Below are 25,364 nucleotides of genomic sequence, written 5' to 3'. Positions count from 1 at the left end.
CATATTCATACGTTAATTTAAATACTAATATGTAATTTTAACCGCACGGTCGCCCTGATAAGTAACGTCCCGTTGCTTCGGTTTGTTTTGAATGTATAATTAGACATTTATCATATTTACTTTATTTAAAGCACGTGACCTTTGAAAGCGGTATGAAAACTCCGCAAATTTTAACCGTGTTACGGACAGTTTATATTACACATGTGTGGACATTTAATATAAAGGGCCAGTTTTGAGCTTTGAAAGTCGCCTTATTGGTCTCAGTTGTCTACTTTATCCGACCCAGTTCTGAGTGTGTATTTTCATCGTGAGACTCGTATGGTGGTATTTTGGATAAAAGCCTGAGATTATTTAGTATTTGATCTAAGTATTATTAGGTTTGTTTCTTTATACTTTATTGTTCACAAAAAAAAACAGATTCTTTTTTTCTTAGCATACCAGTTGATTGACGTCCTAGTTATGTGAATTTTTGTTTAATTCTGTTTTTTAATTGCTTAGATGGGTAATCGTCGTAATCGGATTTTAAGTAGTTGCCGGTATAACGCGAGTATCGTCATTCACCCTGAGACATTAGAATTAGACATAATTATGGTACCAGCCTCACATTATTTACACGGTGTATTGTAAGCTCCACTCATTTTTAGCGGGTTTGATTGCAAACTATATCAACGCATTTTTTGTGTTTTCGTCTATATTACTACCTAATGCCATTTTTTACAGCAATTTACAAAAACAGTTAAACATAAGGGTCATTGAATATTGAATTAATTCTGCTAGTGTATATATGTACTTAAAACTGATTGAAAAACAGTGATACGTTATTTATCGGAATATTATTACATATAAGCAGTGATACGTTATTATCGGAATAGTATTACATATTCCTCATTACGAATAGCGGTTTTGTGTATTAGAGGAATTGCAAAACGCTATTATATTTATGGTTGTTCTGGCAGAAATTTCAATTTTAGATTTTTTTAACTATTTTTGGTGTATCCTTCGATTTTGTAATGATTTGATTTAATTATTATTTCATAAGTTTATTACTTTCGAATTATTATCATTGTTCATTGAAGTACAAATTTTAATAATTTCAAAAGCAAGTGAAACGTAAATTTTTTACGTAAAAAGTACATTTATGTATGTTGTATTATTTGTAAGTTTTACGACAATGCTGCCAACAAAAAAATAGTATAGACTTGTTTCTAAAATTACTTCTACTGTCTTCAAACTTATAACAAAAAATGCAAAAATATTTAACATATAATATATCGAATACTACATTATATCAACATAATATTATGTGGATTAATATCGTCACGTTGGATTACTGCGACAATCAGTTTGCGTGACGGTATGGAACGAACTATTCGAAATGAAGGACTCCACTCCACGCAAGTGTACTCGAAGCGAACTGAAGTTGACCTACCTACATATGTGGAAAACGATATGTACACAATAGATTGCTGCGATTGAACGATTCTTTGGGTAAATATATGGCTTTGTAACTTGTAGTGTAACTTGGCTTTCAACATCAAACCTGTTGTGTTGACGCAGCCCTATACAGTGTGGAAATAACATAGCAATTAAATAAAAATATATATGAAGAGCTATGCAAGTGTAAAAGAATAAAGATTTTATTTTATTTGTAAATATTTTTTTGGGGAATGGCAACATTTAGCAGTGTGTTCTTAAATATAGGTACATCAAAACATCTTTGGCATGCGTATCGAATGAAAAGTGAAAGATCATCTTGTGTCAAGACTACTGAATGAAATACATTTGAATGTTTTATTATGTGCAGTCTGGAAAAGTTACCTATATATGTTGTTAGATTTAAGGCGATAACATCGTGCCAGCCATTTACAATTTACAGACAAATAATTTCAGTGCATAAATTATTAAGACTATTTATGTTATATTAGAATTGTTACTGAACTCGGCGAAGGATTTGTACGTAGTAGATACAAATAAATATTCTATGATAATACCCTTGAATGTTGTTCTGTTACGTAATCTCTGTTCTAAATGAACGTTGAAAACATTACAACAAATACGAAAGTACTCGAAGTAAAATTAAATTTCTTACAAAAACATTATCCACATGCCTTACTGGAAGCCGAGTCAGAACATACGAGTGTTTAGAACCATGACATAATTCGGAGGGAGTTTAAAAGGCTTTCTTTAATTTATTCCGTTGTTAGCGTTGACGTTGGTTTTATCATCCATTAGAGGCAGTGGTCGGAGAGCGAAACTCTGCTGAATATAATCGCGCGAGTTAAAGATGAAAGCGCCAAAAGGCGTCCACAGTTAAAGCGCGTTATTAATGTGTCGGGTGCAGAATTAATTAGAGAACCGCGCACGCCTGATAGTGACTGTCAGACGTTGATTTATAGCCCTTATTCAGAAGACATCTATGGATCTCGACCGTACGGGCTAACGATATCAAACACTTCGAAGATTAACTTGTAAAAATAAACAGTCGGCTTTTTTTGACTTCGATTCATTTGAAACTAATAATGAAAAGGTTTCAAGTAACTCAAACGAAGGAACTTTTTTAATTAATGTTGATTGAACTTCTTTGATCGCATTCCCTCCTCAATTGAATGCGAGATTAGAGTATCAAGCGAGATTCTCATACATTTATTCGCTTAAGCATTCCCATACTTGTCATCACATTGTAATGCTAAATCAAATAAACTTTACAAATCAAGAACGCGTCAATTAATGAATCTGAGAAGTGAACAAACAACTCGACATTTATTTATTATTCTGTACAAAATCGGAAAGTTATGTTCTCTACGAGACGCTTCGTTACAATTTAATTTGAGATCGAAGCTTTTAGAGGCGGATCTTGAAATTAATTTATTGGAACACCCATGAGCACTACGTAATTTTATCGGTATTCTTGTATATGAAGGGATCATTGACTCGCTACAAGTAGTACTGTATTTTCATATTCAAATTCTGAAGTAATTAACATAAATTTATAATTTTAATGTATGTTCGACGCTAAACCAACATCTCTTAGTAAAGTTTGATTTCACGGTATATATTAATACACGCTATCATGGGGATGATTTAAAAAAGAGAAAAGAAGCGATTAAGGATACAGCAGGACCACTGTGGAGAAGAAAAGCTAAGGAGGGAAAAGTACGGAAAACTTTATGGAGCTCCTTTGCCAAACAGCAATCTGGTAGTCAAAAACAAATGTTTTTTAAAATGTCACTATATTTTCTACATTATTCATTTAAATATGAATTTCCGAATGAAATATACTATTATGTTGGTGTTATTATATAAGCTGTGTTTTTCCACCAACACTCACGATCACTCAAATGGAGTTCCAAAATATTTGAGAACACTCTATCTATTACATCAACAAACATACACTTTTTATAAGAAGGTAGAAAGTGGGTATCCTTATTTTTTATAAAATTTCATGTGAATTATAGTTCATATTTGGTAGGCAGTTTATAGTTCACATATTGAATTTCAACTTCGTACATTAACAGTTTCTTGTTACTAAAATTCAGAAAATTCGAAAATTCATTCTTTAAAGCATTTCTTTTAAAATACATTGGCTGCAATCTTTCCAAATTAAAATATAATCAAGACGTGTAGACCCAGTTGATTTCACGACTTGTTACCGCATTAGATTAAGGGAATGGACGTCTAAAGATCAAGCGCTTTACTTTAAATGTAGGCAATCAATTGGATTGGTAGTAAGCGTAATCTCCATTATTTAAGTTAATGACCGTGCTCTAATGATCCCGCTAGATCTGTTTCGAAATAGACAGCGCCAATTACTTTCAGGCCTTCTGTTGAATTTTACAGGCTATTTTCTGTATAATAAATTCGTATTTGTTAAACAGATATACAGCCACACGAATATTTTTTATTTATTTATTAGTTTTACATAATAATAAATTCGACACACATTAACATTTAAGTTAAACGCGCTTTAAACGCGCAATTCTTGTATATATATATAATGTGAATCTCGGAAACGACTCCAACGATTTTCATAAAATTTAGTATACAGGGGATTTCGGGAGCGTTAAATCGATCTAGCTACGATTTATTTTCAGAAAATGTTGTTTTATTCGTGTTTTCAATAATCAACTCTTCCCGACATCTATTGGCGAATAATAATACTATTTTTCTTAATTGAGGGCAACTAACCGCTTTAAAGACACAGCATGATGGCGTTATCCAAAAAAAAAACTGAGCAAAGCTCGGTCATCATCTAGTTTAAATTAAATAGATAAAACGAGTTTACTATTGAATTCAACCTTTTGGGTGTGAACACAACTTGCATAAGTTTGGTTGGGATAAAAGTCGTCAGAGGCTGAATTATTTATTAAACAAATAACTTATAATAAAATAACCATAATATAACTTTTCCAAATGCTTTTAAAACCTTTTTTAATAAAAAAAAAAGAATATACTATATATTTATTATTTTTAAACCTACCTACTTTTACGTTTTAATATCGAGTTTTTTATCATCATACTATTATTTTCGACGTTTCGAATACATTACAGTTAATTCAAATGTCGACAAATAACACTTCAGTCGTCTGTGCGATCACGAAAGCTGTAGTTTGAAATAATATAATAATAACAATAAAAAAACGCGAGATTAAACTATAAAAATAGTTGCAAATTATGGGTATGCCTCGCAAAGACCGAAGAAAATACATATGTATTTTTTTTCCTACCTATGCTGATAGCCTTGAGAGGCTATTTCAGCTTCGCCCTAACGTGTAGGTGAGCTCACGGGGCTCAAGCCGGAGGTGTTGCTAACACTGGCCCTTGCAAGAGCAGTGCTTCGAAGAATCTACCACCGGATCGGAAACGCGACACATTGCGAAGATCCGGTAAGAAACTAATTTTTTTTATTGCCCTTGTAGGCAGACGAGCATACGGCCCATAAGTGGTTACCGTCGCCCATGGACTTCAGCAATGCCAGAAGCAGAGCCAAGCTGCTCCGTACCGTTAATAACTCAGTGGGCCGCTTTGTCTATTAACATCAGTATAGAAATTTTGAGTTTTAGAAAAAAAGACCTTAATTTAGTCAGTATAGCGTTCATTAACACTAATTGCTTCAGGTTAGAATTTGTTTACGCAGAAACGACAACCCAAAACGAGAACAAGTTATAGTTTCACAGATAAGCGTTTCTGGAATTGTTCTCTTGATTAATAGTACAAGACAAGGACGCGCTAGTATTCCTAGTTTAAAGCGTTTAATATTATTTTATATTAATCAAGTAAGTAGTCCCAATTTACCAGCTACTCGAAATTTTATGGAAAAAAGCCTTTTTTAAATTTTACTCATCGTACTCCACAGTGCGTTTCCAGAGATCTTTTTTGCCACGTACCATCCGGCTATGGAATGAGCTCCCCTCCACGGTGTTTCCCGAGCGCTATGACATGTCCTTCTTCAAACGAAGCTTGTGGAGAGTATTAAGCGGTAGGCAGCGGCTTGGCTCTGCCCCTAGCATTACTGAAGTCCATGGGCGACGGTAACCACTCACCATCAGGTGGGCCGTATGCTCGTCTGCCTACAAAGTCAATAAAAAAAAATACTGTTTTATGCGTGTACGTCATTTTATTATAATTAAATCGAATGCCATTTAAGCGTCGTCGTGAATACGGTGCGTGAATAATTCACCTTACATAAAGATACGTTTCATTATAAATGAACCAATAACAGCTCTTGATTTAACAACCTAAGTACAAACATGTTAATTCTGAAAATATTTACATAGCAGCATTATAGCCACTATTCAAATTAAATTGTGGCCGTATTTTAAAGGCAAGACATTTACAATGAGCAGCCCTAACGTTCTGGTTGTAGCAGATAAAATTCTCATTTGTCACGAAAGCTGCAACAATGTTTGCAGAACATTGTGTTTTGAACACAATATTTATTTCGTGGCTCACGCTTAATTTTCTCGGGAATACAACGCAGCTTAAAGGCGAGATTGAATAGAGAGACGCTTTCATTGAAGACGCTTGAAGACTTTTTTCTTTTTCAAACTCGACACTGCAATTTCAGCTCGTAAATGAGCAAGAAAAATCACGGCGACTTCGTAGTTTAGTCTTCAGAAATACTACATTAAAGTGATTGCACCGTGTGTTAAATAATTTTCTTAGTATCAGAATAATTGCACCGTTGAAATTGGACAACTCGGGAAGTTTAACGCGCGCCGTGTCAGACTACGTTTAAGTTTGAAGTTAACAGAGAACCTGCAAGTCTTTACTGAGCTCTAGTTATGCCACCAACTTGTACGTTTCCCGGAAAAGATATTGATAAGAACAAAAACTCTGTCGGTTTATCACTATCGAGTTTCGTAAAAGTTTAGTCTCAATGATGTTCGCATTGAAGAAAATATTCATATTCTGTATATATTTTTAGTTCCCTTAGTCGTAGGTCACCTAAATCACACTTTCGTAAATCAGTACAGTAACAGATATTATGACTCAATGAATGTTTATTATTTTCCAGCGTAACCCGATCACGGTCACTGTGCCCGCCAATAATTCCGACGAATAATTATTCAAATTTTGTCTACTAAGGCTCCGGATGGCCCGTGAGCTCGGTTAACCCTCTATACAATTAACAAAAACATTGAACTGTATCAAAGAAAAGTCAAATCACATTTTCATGTAAAATCAATTTCAAGAGAATCGTAAGCGATACTCAACCATGCTCACGTCTTAAAAAAGAAATTTGAAACGACATAAGACAGAAATAATAAGAGATTGAAAATTCTTTCCGACCGGATGTCGCAAGAGGGCTCTTGACGTTTGTAGGACCAGCGTCTCACGATCTCAAAGTGTACGAATGGAATTTATAACATTCACAAGGCGAAATATAACTTGCTCGCTCATCAATTACGTAGAGTACATAATAAAATATGTATGATAGAAATAGTTATACACGATACTTTTACACCCATACAAAAATATTATGAAATCGTTCGCAAATTTAAGTATGTTATTTATATATCAATTTCTATGCGATTTCCAGTCTCTGATGTAAATACACTAGATTAGTAGTTAGCGCGCTAATGCGTTGCCACAACACACACAGCCATATGCCCGCTTAACGTCAGTTCAGTGTTCATTGTGACGCCAGCCGAGTTGTATCGAGGAACGCGCGACAGAAACAATTACCAAAATGGGTAAATGCGTATGAAACGATGCGATTGAAGATCACAAAAACACAATAAATCAAGGGGAATTACTTTCCACACGTAATCACATTTTTATGTATTCATATTAACTCAAATAAAGCTAACATTATAATAAAAAATATAGTGTTCCATTTTTGCTTCAGTGTTACCACTAAAACAACATATTGATTTTCCCACATTAATGGGAGAATTTGTAGTTTATGGGAAAAAATCTTTGTTATCTACCTCTGTTAAAAGTAAAATAAATTAGCCAATAGGATTCATTAATTATATTAAAAAATATGTACCTAGTTCACGATTTTGTAGCGGCGGCCACCGTAGCTTAAAATTCTGTAATAGTGCAGTATTCTACTAGTCAAGCTCCTTCACTTGAAATTTATATATTAAGGGAGTTGTGAAAAAATATTTTGCCATTTTGTGGCGGCGGCCATTTTGGACCGATTTTCATCAAATGTCAATAAAAAACCCGACTAATTCATCTTTACAACAACAAAAAAATCGAAATCGGTTCACCTGTTCGGGGGCTACGTTGCCACAGACAGACACAGACCAATACATCAAATTTATAATATTCCGTCGTTATTGTGTCGGTATAAAAAAAGTAGTTACAAAAAACTTTCCAATAGTAAAGGTACCAATGCAAATTTTGTACTTTGAACTATTACCATTTGATTCACATTGCGGTGCTGTCCATGGAGGTAATATGTACTTACTATACAATTAATTAATTTTTTTTGTATTCAAACCTTATATCCGTTTTAATCTAAAAAAAAATAATCTTTCAATTTAATTGGTTATGTAATAATCTTTCAATTTAAGTGGAATTATGTAATATTCCACTTTTTTATTATATCACAAGTAGGAATGTATTTCGTGTAGACAAACTTGAAACGTTTCCTTCCAACAAATTTCACAAGCTGTAATCAAATAAATCTAACTAAAGTTGCTGCTAACTAAAAGTGCTTGATTTACTTGATTATTTTCGGCAAAATTTCCAGTGATGGGTCACACCAAACCGCCATTGCATCTTTATGTTTCTGTCTTTGTCTAAACTTAGCGATGGTATTGTTCTTGTAACTTGTGTAATTGAGACAGATACGTTTTTACTTTAAAGCGTTTAATAGTTTCAAAGCTACGTAGTTGCGGTCAAATAGTAGCAGTAGTACACATTTTTCGTAGCGTGGTAATGTGATTTGCTCCTCTATTTGTTCAACTCAATGTTTCCAGTCCAATGTTCATAATAGAAATATACCTGGGCTATTATTTGGTAATCTTAAGACAAGAATTGATCAAAAAATAAATATTTAATTACATCGATGGCTAATTAGTAAAATGGAATTTACAATCTAATAATATTTTTGCGTACAGAATTTTTAGAAAAAGATAAATTAACACAACTGAATGTTTGCAGTTTCAAAATTAAAATAGCTAGTACATATTATATATACGTCTTTGTTATTTCGGAATATATTGAAAGCATTCCTGTTTTATAAGAAAGGCGCGGTTGAAGGCACTTCCAATAGTACGTGATAGGATTTGGCGATTCTGACATTACCACGCACAAATCGTACTCGTAATATTTATGTGCGTGTGATTTATTTGACGTAGCAAACTTTCAAAGGCGACAAATTCTCTCAATAAACAATCGAACCGAAACAACCGAAACAAGTGAGAAAATCGAATGAATTTTGTTATGAAACAATTCGTGACGTTCGAGATTATTATAAGAGAGACGTCATACTTAGTCTGGCCATAAATACTGTTACAATTAAAAATAAACAAAATATTACATTTGAATTTGGAATTTGTCATTTTTATATGATTGCTCATTGAGTTGTCTCATTTTGGCGCCAATAGATTGTACAATCTTTTGCGATATTAAAATGGAGTGGGGTGATAAAGATAACCGAATCACCGTGATTGCATTACACAAAGTAGGTATAGAGCCAAATGCAATTTTTAAAACTTTCCATACGCTTGGTATTAGTAAAATGTTTGTGTACCGGGCTATTAATAGGTGCAATGAGACCTCCTCTGTTTGTGACAGAAAAAGATCTGGCCGTCCACGTAGTGTTCGTACGAAAAAGGTGGTCAAAGCAGTAAGGGAAAGAATTCGAAGAAATCCTGTCCGAAAGCAAAAGATTTTATCTCGGGAGATGAAGACAGCACCTAGAACCATGTCGCGTATTTTAAAAGATGACTTAGGACTTGCAGCCTATAAGAGACGTACTGGTTATTTCTTAACTAATAATTTAAAAGAGAATAGGGTGGTAAAATCGATACAACTACTGAAGCGGTGCGCAAAGAGAGGTCATAGAAATTTTTTGTTTACGGATGAGAATTTTTTTACAATTGAGCAACATTTTAACAAACAAAATGATCGTATTTATGCTCAAAGCTCTAAGGAAGCTTCCCAATTAGTCGACAGAGTGCAACATGGGCACTATCCGACTTCAAAGATGGTTTGGTGGGGTATTACCTATGAAGGAGTGACTGAGCCATTCATTTTTGTGAAAAAGGTATCAAAACATCGGCACAAGTGTATCAAGATACCATTCTTGAGAAGGTAGTGAAGCCCCTTAAAAACACAATGTTCAATAATCAAGAATGGTCCTTCCAGCAAGATTCGGCGCCAGGTCATAAAGCTCGATCTACGCAGTCTTGGTTGGAAACGAACGTTTCGGACTTCTTCAGAGCTGAAGACTGGCCGTCGTCTAGTCCTGATCTTAATCCGCTGGATTATGATTTATGGTCAGTTTTAGAAAGTACGGCTTGCTCTAAGCGCCATGATAATTTGGAGTCCCTAAAACAATCCGTACGATTGGCAGTGAAAAATTTTCCCATGGAAAGAGTGCGTGCTTCTATTGATAACTGGCCTCAACGTTTAAAGGACTGTATTGCAGCCAACGGAGACCACTTCGAATAAGCTTTTTATACTTTAAAATGTTTTATATTAATGTATTAAACTAACACACTGTAAAAGTAATAAATGTAATTTGCAATAGATTTTTTTTTATTTTTTATTGTAACAGTATTTATGGCCAGACTAAGTATAGTAGTGCTGTTATTAAATGCCCTGATATTGTTAAGTAAAGTTAAAGTTGTTATTTCAAATCAGAATAGTCGTTATTGAATCCATTGAGGATTTAAAATTTTATTAAAAAGTTTTTATTACATTAAGGTTCAATACTAATAGGGTTTGCCAATTTAAGTAATTCAAATAAATGGAACTGCAATCATTTTTAAAATAACCTAACTTGGTTCGTCATGGATGATTGCTCAAGAATAAATCGAATTGGTGATTTTAAAAAATTATACGTACTCCCATGTAATTAATTATATGGGCGTGCCTTGAGAATTTGCGAGTGTAATGTCATTATGAAAAGGTACAGGAAAGATTGGGGGTTTAATAAGGCCCCGAGGTTGAGAGGCAAAGTGGGGCCGTGGGGGCAAGGCCGTGGAAATCTCGGTTATTATGTTCCGTAGTAATACAGCTAACTCATCGATCATACGCGATGTAAGGTCCCGACTATACATATGTACTCAGATCTCGTGTGAAACTTACCAAGCTGCGAGCGACAAATGATAACTCTGATCGTAGTTGTTGACATAAGCTACTGTCGCAATATTCGTAACCGATTATCGCAGGCAACTGACAAATTTATTTTTATAGCAACCCTCAAATCACATATATTTTGCACAGTATTATTAATTTAGTGAATGAACGCGTTTGATTTCTAGTCAAGTGACTTTTCAAGTGCACATTTTATAAAAAAATAATTAATTATTCTATTTTTTGTTGGATTTTCTATAAAAACGTATTTTGTTAGTTTTTTAAACTATTATTTATTTTTCATTTTTTAGTTTAATTTCAAGTTTTTCAAGTTTTTTTTTCATTTTTTTTTAAATATTGATTTGTCATCCTCGGTCCTTAATAAGTAAACCAAATTTCGAGTTAATCAGACGTTTTGAAGGGGGTTAAAATCATATTCAAATATTCCGTTACATATAACATATATACGTCTGAATTTTGAATATAGACGTGTATATAATCAAAGCGTCTGAAGCTAATAAAAGCGTATTAAAATCACAGCTGCTACTTCTTGTAATCCAGATGTTTAGAGTGGGTTTGAGATATGGAATGTTTCCTGCTGGTTTCATATGGAACCATGTATTGTATGATGCCTAAAAAGCATTTGCTTAAAAATAACCCTAATTTGAAGGAGCGTTTGACAATGTTGGGAATAGACTTCGTAATCGTAGTTTATTGTGCTGTGGTCTTAGGTAGCTTGCCTGTTGAAAGAGCCCAACAAGCCACCCTTAAATACCTGAAAATTTAAACCCATACATTTTCCAACAAATTAATTGTATTCCGACACTGGAATTACAAAAACAATAGCCGAAATCACATTTTTACCCAGGCCACGTGCGAAAGCGACCCAGGTACTATGCTTGCCAAATTCCCAAATATAAATTTAAATCGCACGCAAGTTTTTTTACTGGCTGTGTCCATATCTTTGCAATGAGATAAACAAAATTTAAACATATCTCACTCAAGCAAAACTGAATGTATAAATAAAGTCTTTGACTGGTTGCTTAGATGTATGTATATATATATATTGTTACTTAAATTAAAAAATATATAGAAATAAGGTCTGTGAATACTACAATCCACGGACATATATGTCGTCTACTGCAATACCTTCATTTGAGTACCTGATATAATAAGTGTTGCATTTAAAATATTCTGTTATCTAATAAGCAATACGTGACATTACAATGACTGTATTGACAACGACAGCAATATCTACATGAACTTATTACGAGTATAAAAGAATTCAAACAAAGCCTTGACTATACAAAGCATTCGAACAATGATCCAAGAAAATATAAATATACTATGTATAAAATGCTTTGTCAATAGCTTTTAGTAAAATTTGTATACTCTTCAAACAACATAGGTAATGTTAATAATTTAAATTTATTATTCAGTGAATTAGTGACAGGCCGTTACCTAATTTATTAAAATTATTCATATTACTTTAACTAGAGTACTCCTTCTAGTGAAGGAGTCCTATAGGACCTATAGAAGGAGGAGGTATTCGTATTTCGGTCGGTATCTATTGAAATATGTATATATTTAAAATTTATTTTATATTTACAGTTTGGTCGTTCTGGTCAATATTGGGGCAGATTTCCATATTTACAAGTTTTTATTGAATTTAATCTGCATCTCTGTAGTGTAACTATGTATTATTATTATTATTATTGTATAAGTTTGACTTTGTTTATAATAACTTTGAAATTATATTAGATGTAGAAGTATTATATTTAAAAATTATATTGATTTTTAATATTGTCTGTTTTTTGGGATAAACATTCTTTGTATATAGTCAGCAATGACGCACCGTGCGCAAGCGCTACGGGTGGCCCCCGCGCGCACTTCACCAGTAGTCCGTAAACTGCCTTGCCGTCGGATACTCGTATGATTTTACCCGCTAACCCGCTTCACAGTGCTTACGCATAGTCTTGCTTAACTTTAGCTTATAGTTGAATTTTATTTATTTGTTTCCTCTTCCCCTTCTATGTGTTTGTTCTTTAATATAATATAATATAAGACAATAAAACTGAAAATGTTTTTAAAAACTGTGCGGGTGGTTTAATTTGACTAACACTTCATCTCCACTAAAATTGGATCTCAAACGTTAAGTTAGTTTGTTTTTATTTGCCTTTTCAAATAATTAATTTGAAAACCAAATTATCACGAACCGTAAGGTTAGTTAGTAAAAGATTACTACGATGAGTTTCTGTTTAAATACGATGGTGTCGCCCAGAAAGGTACTTCATTAAAAAACAAGAACACGAGAAGTATAAAGGGTGTTCCCGAAACTAATATGCATTCGATCACCACTCGCGTGTGGTTCTGAATATATAAACTTTGCGATTTCTTTCGTTTGGAACTCGATCTGAATAAAAAACTAACAATAGTTTCATATGACTATTGTATTGTGGGTTTTTCTATTTGAGAAAAATATTTTAGTAAAAAGAAAATTTGATTAAAGTTTTCCTTCCCTCGATAACATAGCTTTGAATGATTTTCATTTACGGATAATTCTAGTGTGTTTACTGAGCATTCTAAGTAAACATTTGACTATATGTTTAACACATATGTTTGTTCGGTCCTTTTTCCATTTCAAATGCGAGTATATCCGGACAATCTATTCTCACGAGGTTAATCAAATGAAAGATCATGAAATTAATACTTTTAGTTGAAACAAACAGCAAAAGCTCTCACGTAAAAAAATTATGTTTTTCAGCTTCTGTGTGAATATAGTTTTTCGTGAACATTACATTAAAATGTAGTTTATACCAAGCATTAGATAGCCTTCATTGTAACATTTGTTGATTTTTTTCTCGAAACTTTATTTATATTTAAATTTGTATCATAACACCTAAAATATTAATTTCTTAATAGTACTTACATTCGTCGTGGTCTTTGGCGGTGACAGTGAGTACGGTGTGCTGGATGTCTTCATTCTCGTCGACTTCAGCCTCGTACAGTTCCTTGTCGAAGTACGGCGGATTGTCATTTTTATCAGCAATACCGATACGGATGAATTTCGTCACTGCAACAAACAATAATGATATAAAACAAAGCTATGATATATAGCACAATGCTTTCTTCATCTAGATATTAGTTATAGGTTACGAACCGTCGATAACCCGAGCCATTACTTTCTTGCCAATATCAAGAGTAGTACCTCATCTTTATATTGCGTACTAAATCTCTCCGTGACTTAATTTGTTTATAGTAACTCATTCCTGGTAATCATGCATTGTGATTCGTATGATTCGATAGTCTGTATTACAATTCAATTGCAATTTTAACCTTTTGGCTCGCAACAAACGACAACACTTACTTTGTAGTTATTATCTATGAGCTGTAGTAATCGTAACTCCAGTGGACGTTCGCCTACCGTCACGTCATCGTGAAAATTTTCAAATTATACATTTGAGATTAACTAAACCTCTTTATTAAATTAAATGTATAATGACCACGCCTTCTTAATCTGCTTCTAATGAAGTCTAAATACAAAATATTTTAGCTCTATTTTAGTTTTGCGTTAGTAACAACGTTCTTCCTCACTATCACGCTTTTACTTCCAACATAATTAATAGTTGGTTCTGGTCTGAGGAACAGAATTGCCGTATTAATATTTTCACCTCAAGTCTCGGGGTGAGTAGCAGAATTCACTTTATAGTATCTAAGGGCTCCTGATAATACCAAGTACTAGAAATAATAATAATAAAATATTTGTGGGCATGAGAACAATATTGCGTAACGCAAACATAAAATTCATCAAATTGTTAACTCTAAATCCTCATCAAAAACGATTGAACGTTTTTTATAAAAGCAATTCGTCCAATAAATCAGAGTCGTCACGCTCAAATAATTTGGTTCCGGTGGCGAAAAGGTTAAAGCGCAAAGAAAGAAAATTCTCGAAACATCGACTAAAGTTCGTTCGATTCTGGTGCTAATTCCTGGAAAACGTTCGATATACAAGCGTGGATTGTAAAGAACATAAAATCCAATATTTTTTTTATTAGAACTCAATCAGAAAGCTTCAATGCTATAAAATATAATTATACTACTTATGTAATAACCAACCGACGCGGCGACGTTTAATTGGAGGATATCAAATGAGCTTTAATCCGAACTTTTCGGAGCAGTCGTCGTTAAAAAAGAATTCCGAGTGGGTATTGCTTTCGTTTGAAGCCCTCTAACAATGATAAATTAGGGCCCCAATAGGCGTAGCGTCCGTTAGCTTTATTAGCAAACACACGGATTCTTCAAACTGAGCGTCAGGAATCTAGTCCCTATCTTACAGGAAGTAAGGCTGTTGGTGGCGGACGGCATAAATATGAAATCCACACTAAACTGGCCGATAATCACTTACTTCGTAAATTCCGCCTGCCCCGCTTTCATCTGTTACCAACCTAAACTAAGCCGAAGTTTCCAAGCGGAATTATTGGCTTCTATTTCTAGTATTAGCAGTATCCAAATCGTACACTTGATATTTATCTAGTTAAAAAAAATATTGCAGAATACTTTTTTTTTAATTTTTTTTATTGCTTAGGTGGGTAGACGAGCTCACAGCCCACCTGGCGTTAAGTGGTTACTGGAGCCCATAGACATCTACGACGTAAATGCGCCACCCACCTTAAGATATAAGTTCTAAGGTCTCAACGGCTGCCCCACCCTTCAAACCGAAACGCAGTACTACTTCACGGCAGAAATAGGCAGGGTGGTGGCACCTACCCGCGCGGACTCACAAGAGGCCCTACCACCAGTAATTACGCAAATTATAATTTTGCGGGTTTGATTCTTATTACACGATGTTATTCCTTCACAGTGGAAGTCAATCGTGAACATTTGTTAGGTACGTATTTCATTAGAAAAATTGGTACTTAGGCCACGACGACTTCATACTGCGTCATTTTAGTGATTTTAGTGGTGTGTGACCGACAGTCGAGTAGTAAACACGATGTTTACAACTGAACTACGATAAGAAAAACGGAATTCCCAAACAAAGTACTTAAGCGAGGGCATCTGTGATTCAACATTTGATAATTGCAAGTACGAGGCCACTATTTTCTGTTTTGGATCTTGAAGTTTGAAACTTTAGATAAATTGTACGACTATAAAAACTAATCAAGGACGTTAAGAGCTGCCTAACGACGTCGGGGTGACTTTTTGACAAACATGCGGGAAAAGTTTACCCAAACTTTGGTGGGACAATTTTGTTAGCGAACTTTACTCTCGGCGCTCTTGTAATACGGACTCGGTATAACAGGTTATGATTAAACGAATTTAACAGTTATACGAATACGCAGCAGTTTACTGTTTCTTTAAGGTTGACAAAGGTTTTTTGCGGAAATCAATATGTTTCTTCTCTGTGGATTTTGACTATATCGTTAGAATTTATCTTAGAAATTATTTCCAATGTTTTCCACTGTTGACTCTCAGCAATATGCTAACTTTTCTGCGACGTTCTAGGAGTATTCATGTATTAGGGATTTTCTATCTCTTAACCTCGACTTTGACAATTGAAAATTTGACATTTATTTTTGGCCGAAGCACTAACATATTGTATTCTCGAAGATCTGAAATTGAAAGCTATACCAGTTGGATATTCAAACACCACACTTCACACAGGCGTTTATCAGTTCGAGCCGTTAGCGGTATGCGGGCTTAAGTGCCGATGTCTCTGCTGTGAAAATTCCAACCATTAGTAGAGCAAAATGGAAACCATATGAGGGTGTACAATATGATAAATTACTAAAATAATTAGTTATACTTTTAATATGTAACTAACGAACAAAATGACAATTCCGTGATTATTATAACAATAATAGGTATTTATATTTACCTATGAAGCTGCCATTTTACAACACTGCGCATTTGAAACGTAATTTATGTATGGCTGGCAATAAATTCTAAAATCAAACGAATTTTATTTTAAAAATATGGAATTCTATTTTCAAATTCAGTCATTTATTTATCAATTAGTGTTCTGTTATCATTTAATTTGTATTTTTTTTGATCAGTGTGAGCTGGATAAAAATACAAGTAACTATAGAATACGAGTTCTGTCGCAGTACCAATGTCGCACAAATGGCTCACAACATTAATGATGTGTAGGAAGAGCATCATAAACGAATGTACGTCTCGTTATTGATTTGAAAGCTTCCGATATGGAAATTTTTATCTAAAAATGAACTCTGTGATCGCCCTAAAACTAAAGTCAACAACAACGAACGAAGGCGATAATGGAAACTGACAGTACTCAATCTAACGTGAATTAGCATCAGCAACCAATATTGTTGATGGTCCCATCAAAACTAATATGTTAGAGGAAGTCTGAAAGTGGCACCTGTGACAGATATGTTGAGAAGTGCGCGTCTGGGATGGTATGGACATGACGTGATGAGACGAAATGAAAATGTGGTAAGAGAGTGCTAACTATGAATGTGGAAGGATATAGAGGAAGAGGTAGACCTAAGAAGAAATGGATGGATTGCGCGAAAGACGATATGTGTAAGAAGGTTGTGAGCGAAGAAATGGTATATGATAGTAGAGTATGGAAGGAGAAAACATGTTGCGCCGACCCCAGATGACTGGGAGAAGGGCAGGAGAATAATGATGATGATTTTAGAATCAAATCAATATACGTCTATTTGTGTCAACTAGATAAATTAAATAAACTTGATGAGTGGATGGCGCTAGAATAGAACGATCACCAGCGCGAAGAACACATCAAAAGGTACGCTTTGCGTTACTTAACAGACACAGACATGAAGAGGGGTTGAACAGCATTGTCACTTGCGATGAAAAAATTCTTCTAAGCGATCATCATGTTGGTTAGATCTTAATTCAGCACCTATGCAATGCCCTAAACGAAAATATACCCTTAAAAAGTCCTGACCACTCTTTGTCTAATGCCGGTATAATTCATCACAGTTTCTTACCAAATGGTACCAGCATTAGTGTGGATGGTGAGTAACTGGACACAACGATGGAGAAGCTCGCGGATCTTCGGTAGGCCTTGGTTAATATAATTATAACAGACGATTTCTAAGCTACAAAAGCTATAGTTGAAAGTTTTGCGACATCGACCGTACTCACCAGACATTGCGCTGACAGACTTCTACTTTCTCCAAAGTTTGGACAACTTCTTGGCAAGGAAAAATATTGATACCCGCGAGGCAGTACAATATAACTTTGAAGAGTTTGCTGGCTCCCTTACACCTGACTTTTTCAAGAAGGGCATTGATGAATTACCACCACGCTGGCAGAGATGCATTTATACCATGGGACACAGATAACCCCTGGGTCATAACCCCTGGGTTATCTGTGCCATGGGTACACATTTTGATTGACCTGAACACTAAGCGCCAACTTCATAAGTAAAGACCTAATATTAATGTGAAAATTGATTTATCTTCATCTATCTCTTAAATTTTTTAAGAAAAAATCTGGCACGCATTATGTGTAAAAGACATTTTGAGTAAAACAGAGCTTCTATTACGAAAGAACAATTATAACGACTAGAACTTTTTTGCTTAAACATAAGTGACTTGTCAAGTGTTTTTTCCATAAAAAATTTGAGATGAGAACGAGAAGACGAGTACGCGCTTTTAGCTCACGCAGATAAATCATGAATTTTGGGATATAAAAAGTAAAGTAGAGGAAATAAAGAATATCATAAATTGAAAATCGACGAATCGGCAACTATCCCAGTACATACTTCCGGAGACCGTAAATGAAGCGGATAAATAAAGCTCTAACACGTTTGCGAATCTAGACGCAAACATTTTTATACAAATTTAGAAAATCAAAATTTGTAATATTTGAACTACAAACTTTAGATTAATCTGTAATGTTCTGTGTTCAGTACACAAGCACCTACAGGTTGATCAATCACACAGGATCATACATTAGTATTCCCCGTGCACGGCAATCAAATACGATGCTACAGGGAGATAACGAGGTTCGCAACTACATAACTATATCCTAGAACATCGCTATTTAAACACAAAGCCTAAAACGAGATCAACTTGAAAACTGTAACCGTGTTTTTGCCTACTTATTCTGATTAAAAATTTACAGTTATTTATTGTAATTGGTTACAGTTAAATTTCAATAAAAAAGTTTTCAGTGCAAAATTGATATGTATTTTTCAACTTGCAAAATACTGCTCTTCAAAAATGAATGTAAAGTTATTTGATTTTCCTAAAACCGTTATTATGTGAAACCCATTAAGTACATCAGCCCTAAATGTTTAACTACGTCATACATTCTAATGTGCATGCAAGCAAGTTGTTTGCTATTCTGTATTCTCTTATGAACCATAACCCCAGGAGGTTTATGTAACTACTATATTGTGGATATGTTTCGCGTCCTGTGTCCTGGTAATGAAATTCTTTATCAAGAGGCGCACGAAGAGGTGAAACGTGCCTTTCTGCCTTACAAGCTATTTTGAGAACAAGTACTTTTCCGTATTATTTAGGGCGGGTAAAGTATTTGTTGGCATGAATTTTAAGTTTCCGTTGATTTAAAATCACCTTTTAATTGGATTTTAAATGCGATGAACATTGTGAATAAATTGTTAACAGGTTGCCAACTACAGGGATATTTCATAATACTCAAGTGTGTACATAATTTTACTATTTTGTTATAGATATTGGAAATTATTTTAGGCCCGCCTACTATTAAATTGTTAGCAGATCCCATAGATACTGCTAAATGGATGTCACCACACACTATACATTACTCGTCAAAGGGCGTATTGTCAGCGCGTATTGTCCTATCTGTGGTCATAGGTTGTCATTTCAAGAGCTTTTTTTATTTTTATTGCTTCGGTGGGTGGACGCGCTTACGGCCCATCTGATTTTAAGTGGTTACCGCCCATAGTCATCTACAACGTAAATGCCGCCACCTACCTTGAGATATAAGTTTTAAGGTCTCAGTATAGTTACAACGGCTGCCCCACCCGTCAAACCGAAACACATTACTGTTTCACGGCAGAAATAGGCAGGGTGGTGGTACCTACCCGTACTTACCCGTGCTCTTACCCGTATTCACAATACGTCCTATCCCCAATGATTATAATTACCACCAGCAAATTATAATTTTGCGGGTTTGATTTTTATTACACGATGTTATTCCTTCACCGTGGAAGTCAAATGTTAATATTTGGTAAGTACGTATTTCATTAGAAAAATTGGCACTTGCTTCCGGATTCGAACACCGGTGCATCGCAAGATACTTCGTCTTGTTCTTTAGGTCACGATGGTTACAAACCATTTGAGTGCAACCATCGGTATACAATTAAAACTTCAGCTTCATTTTTAACGGTGAGTACGGGATTTAGGTTGTACCACAACTTTATTTACTACTGGTGGTAGGACCTCTTATGAGTCCACGCGGGTAGGTACCACCACTCTACCTATTTCTGCCGTGAAGCAGTAATGCGTTTCGGTTTGAAGAGGGGGGCAGCCGTTGTAACTATACTGAGATCTTAGAACTTATATCTCAAGATGGGTGGCGCATTTACGTTGTAGATGTCTATGGGCTCCAGTAACCACTTTACGCCAGGTGGGCTGTGAGCTCGTCCAACCATCTAACCAATAAAAAAAAAATCTAGAACACTACAAACCCTCCTTGTGACGTGAGGTCGAAGTCTTCATTGCATATGATACTGCAGTATGATTGCAACACTGCAATTGTAGGCAGTTTGCGGTTGTGTTAAAGCTGTGCGGGTTTCACAGTACGGGATACCCCCAATAATTGCGAAAAATTATAAATTATACTCATCGTCATCACCATCATTCAATATTTATCCACTGCTCGACATTGACCTCTCCCGATTCGGTGAGAATGTACTTGGCCCATGAAATGAAACGGGAGTCTTATCCATTAGTTCGTAGATGCGATCGTTAAAGTTATAACGACAACAAATTTGTATGTATCCAATTTCGAACTAGCGACTCCACTCACAACATGCATATCTTCGTGCCGGTTTATGAAAAATACAAAATGGCTCTGTTGTAAATATACCAAATGACATTTGAAATTATGTTAGTTAATATTCATTTTATAATAAATTCAATTCTAGAAAGCACTAAGAATATATAACATTGCAAAAGATACAATAATATCTACAAGAAAACTAGAAAAGAATATTCATAAATGTAAAGCATCCAAAGTCCGAGTATAAAATGTACGCAAAATTCATGACCTCCAAATATGAACTAATAAATTGGGAACGCGATATTTACGACTCAGGTAAAGTTATAGATCGAAGCAGTAACCAAACTGCTGAAAAATATTTGCGCTATACATTAAATGACTCACGCAACATTTTTAAGTGAAATTTTCTGAATTTGTAATAGTGATAGTCATATTAAGTAGATAGAAGATAGTCGAAGTTTTATGTAGGAGATAAATCCTTAAAATTCAACGAACCCAACGTTGATCGTCTTATCAGATCTCCTAGAGTACTACGAGAGATAAATGGGAAATGTTCCCTTTCAGTAAGCGCGATTGAAAAACCGATGCTAGCATCAATCTATCCCGTTATTCAATAGAGAGGCATTATCGGCTAGTTAAAAACGTTCGAGAGTCCAAGAAGATTGTATTTACGATTTCAACATGAAAACGGGAACCAGTTGTTTTATTAAATTCTTGACGAATGCTATCCAAGGCTTACTCTACATTAGAACAAAGAAAACACATTTTGTAATTGTACTAAGTTCGTTAATTGGATTGGATTGATTGGCAACATGAAGTGTACAGCTTCCTAAACAAATTATAAATGAAAGTTTTTAGAACTAACGATCTAAAACTCACCGGCTACGAATAACAAGGGAAATTTGTTGAAATTAAGAGACGACTATTAGATTAAGATGGATAAGTATTATAATAATAAGTACGAAAGCAATAGTTGGACGTATTTTGATTTCCCTAAGGCACGTATTGTGTACATGTATGATCGTGATCGTTTTCGACACGCCACAAGGCGGTTACAGGTTTGAGATGAAGTCCCAACCGAAGCGTGACGCGGGTCTCTGTACAGATTGCCCGATACAAAGGTAAATTGAGAAGCAAGACAAGTTTACGAGGGTCCGCACCTATTCCCACATTTTCCACAACAAGGTTGGATACATAAAACGAAACTATCTCGACTTCAATATTCGATTCGAGTAATTTAACTTTGTAAAATGTATTTCCATTTTACTCAATAAATTTATAGTACGTTTTATAATATAAAAGGAATGATAATATTTTTTAACTGTCACAATCTATGTAAGGGAACTAAAGAGATTCGATAATTTTATTGAAAAGAAATAACAATTTCCTGGAAATATGTACACGTAGTAAGTACATCACGAGCAGGAGCAGGCAATCTAATATTATTCAGTCGAGAAGCAAGCATATGAAAAAGGTTAGAGAATTTTTCTTTGGTAAAATAATGCCTTGAGGCACCTTCAAAAGGGTTGTGGAATGAAATAATACAAATGGTACTCAAATTTGTACGACACGTGATCCTTTCATATTTTATTAATATTAATGAAACAAAAATTGGGGAATGAATTTTTCTCTGAATCGATGATTCCATTTTTCTTAAATATGGAGAAAAAAATCTAGGACGAATCATCCCGGGCAATATTTGTCACACATCTCTGACAATCAAGACAAATTGTAACCTTTAAGAGTTTTCAAAGAATATTGTAAGTTATCCCAAACAGGAATTTTGAACAGCAGCTATTGACGTATAGTCTTCAATTTTCCCTCGAACTGTGAAAGGATCACGTATTTATTAAGCTTATTATGTTAAGAATGCATATCTATTGAAGGGGCATCGTCAGCCGAAAGACGACCACTGCCGGTCATAGGCCTTCAATATCCGCCTCTACGAACAGTTCTACTCTGCCTACATCCAGAGATTATTTCAAATATCATTACACAAGCACGTTTGCAAGTAATACCCTGTCATAAACGATCGATAGTAATAAATTCCACGGTAATTGAATTAATTTGCGGTCAGAAGTTTTCGGACGTAACAATTTGACTCTAAGTATTGTTAGCCTCCAAAAGTTCAACAGCTTGAGTTCAAGGAAACTGATATCACTCATTACGTCACTAAAAACGGTGTATACGTAACTTAATTCCGTAGTGTACTGTACTTATTGATATATATATATATATATATATATATATATATATATCCTATATTGTTTATTGCTTTAATGAGTGAACAAGCTCACCGCCAGCCTGGTGTTGCTCAGTGCTATCAGCAACGTAGGTACGCATTAGTTCTAAGTCTTAGTTCTGCTTAGGTCGGTTGAGTTAAGTTAGATTTAATTACGTCCTTAATTCAGTATTTAATTACGTAGAATGACGTTAAGTTTAATTACGTAGAATTTTCTTTGATTTTGATAATGCTAGAAATGATAAAAGTGAATTTCATGAACTAAGGGGTCTGGAGGACTGCACATTTCTGTCAGTTGCAGCTTGTAAAAAAACAGGCAATATGCGCGTGCCGTGGACGCCCTCTTGACACGGTTCCATAAAGATGATTCACTGCATTACAGCTATTAGCTCATAAACACGAATTACAGAGGCTAATGTTGTATATGAGAACTTTTTACTGGTGGTAGGACGTCTTGTGAGTCCGCACAGGTAGCTACCACCACCTAGCCTATTTCTGCCGTGAAGTAGTAATATGTTTTGGTTTAAAGGGCGGGGCCGTTGTTGTACTGTAAAAACTGAGATCTAAGAACTCATGTCTCGAGGTGGGTGGCGGCATTTACGTTGTAGGTTCCGGTAACCCTTAAAACCAGGTGGGTGGTGAGCTTGTACACCCATCAAAGCATTAAAAAAAATACTATAATGATATCAACTAATGTTATTAGCTGATTTAAAAAGACCGTAACTACAGTGAGAGGTTGAAAGGAAAATAAATCACGAGCGAAAAGATTTTCTTTATCTCTAATCACGAAACGAAATATTGATTTGCGATCTTCCTGAAAGCTTAAAATTCATTTATAAGATGAGACTGGCCTGCGAATCGTAGAGCCCTCTCTAATCTAATAAACAGAGTTAATCTAAAATTGTATTTCATTTTAGTGTAGCAAATACTAGAAAAAGAAAACTAAACCAGGATGAACAAAGAGCGAAGAAGATAAAGTCGAGTGCTCACCTTCCGCCCGTAAATGTACAGTAAATAAAATAAAGCTCTTATGGTTAAGACACTAAATAAATAAAACATGTTTTGTTATCGGTTTTAATGTACATCGTAAAGAAAAATGTAAAAGTAATTGGAAAATTTTGTACACGTTTATCCTACATTCGTACGACGTCCGTATTCCCAGAGGAGTGTATATTTTCACGTTACTATTGAAAGAAAACTAATTTCACGTATTTCTCGACATTCGTGGGGATGATCCGTATCATACGCAGAGATTGCTAAAAGATAAATTTGTGTAGTTGCTACATGCTTTTCTAGGCAGAGATACGGTTTTATACCGCTCGTGATTGAGGGATTTGATGATAATTCGAAGAAAATCCTTTGATAAAGACAAGTCCTTGATTCGAAAATTTTTAGAGCTTTTTTACTGACGAACTTTAGAAATGTTTCATATTAAATGTTTACCGAGGCCCATTGACATCATCGCTTAATTGCATCCATGCACCTTAAGACACGAGGTTGAATTTTGGATTATATTAATTACGGCTGTTCTAGCTTGAAAACGGAACGGGTAATGGTTTCGCAGCGGCAGCAGATATAGGCAGATGGTGGTGTAAGCCCGTCCTAAATACCGAATCATTCTCAGAAGACACGACTAACGGTTCTCAGATGTACCCCTTAGCTGTCTTAAGAAAATGATAATAGTTGAAAACTCAATTTTCATTATTTTTACAATGGAAATGAGGAGTTCTCATAATCATACGAAGTACTAGTAATGCAACGACAATCCGTCGTTTCATAACCGCGTAAGGCAAAAAAAAAAAAAAAACTTTATACGTCACATTTTGTTTATCAGAATTTGTTGCGAATTTATAAATCTTAAGTTTTAAGGTACTTCTGTTACATAACCTGGTATACATATTATTGTTAAATAATGTAGAACATTTGATGTTTTGCAGAATTTTTCAAGTCAATTAACTTTATTGTTGTTTAGATCTGGACGATGTCAAAAGGTATGGTTCAACGATGTGAATTTAAGAGACTCGTTATTCCGAGTACTACAGTCTTATTACGTTCACAGATAGAACTTGACTAGAGCACCTTACTTTAATAATATAGTATATTCGAGTATTTATCAGAGGCGGATACGTATCGGGCTGTTCACGAACAACTCATATCATACACTGAATGAACAATATCGTGTAATAAAAATCAAACACGCAATATAAATATATAACTTTGCGTGATTAGTGTTATGGGTCGGCACCACCGTAGTGCCCATTTCTGCCGCGAGACAGCTAGCTATGCGTTTCAGTTTGAAGGGTAGGAAATAGATGTATTACAATGCTATTGAGACTTCCGCATCATATCTCAAGGTGAATGGTGCTGTTGACTTTGTGATATT

At 34.8% G+C, this 25,364-nt stretch overlaps 1 protein-coding gene across 11 annotated transcripts in view; it reads right to left on the bottom strand.

Moving 5' to 3' along the window:
- The window catches only part of LOC114251597 (neural-cadherin), a 340,197-nt gene that overhangs the window by 62,361 nt on the left and 252,472 nt on the right, over positions 1-25,364 (bottom strand). For all 11 annotated transcript variants that reach the window (XM_089727043.1, XM_089727041.1, XM_089727042.1 and 8 more), the window contains one exon: positions 13,688-13,831. In XM_089727043.1, the coding sequence (XP_089583169.1) occupies positions 13,688-13,831 (144 nt within the window). The remainder of the gene's footprint in view (positions 1-13,687; positions 13,832-25,364) is intronic.

This window comes from Bombyx mandarina, chromosome 04 (assembly GCF_030267445.1).
Source record: "Bombyx mandarina strain Sakado chromosome 04, ASM3026744v2".
Taxonomy (NCBI): domain Eukaryota; kingdom Metazoa; phylum Arthropoda; class Insecta; order Lepidoptera; family Bombycidae; genus Bombyx; species Bombyx mandarina.
This window is presented reverse-complemented; position numbering and strand designations above follow the sequence as displayed.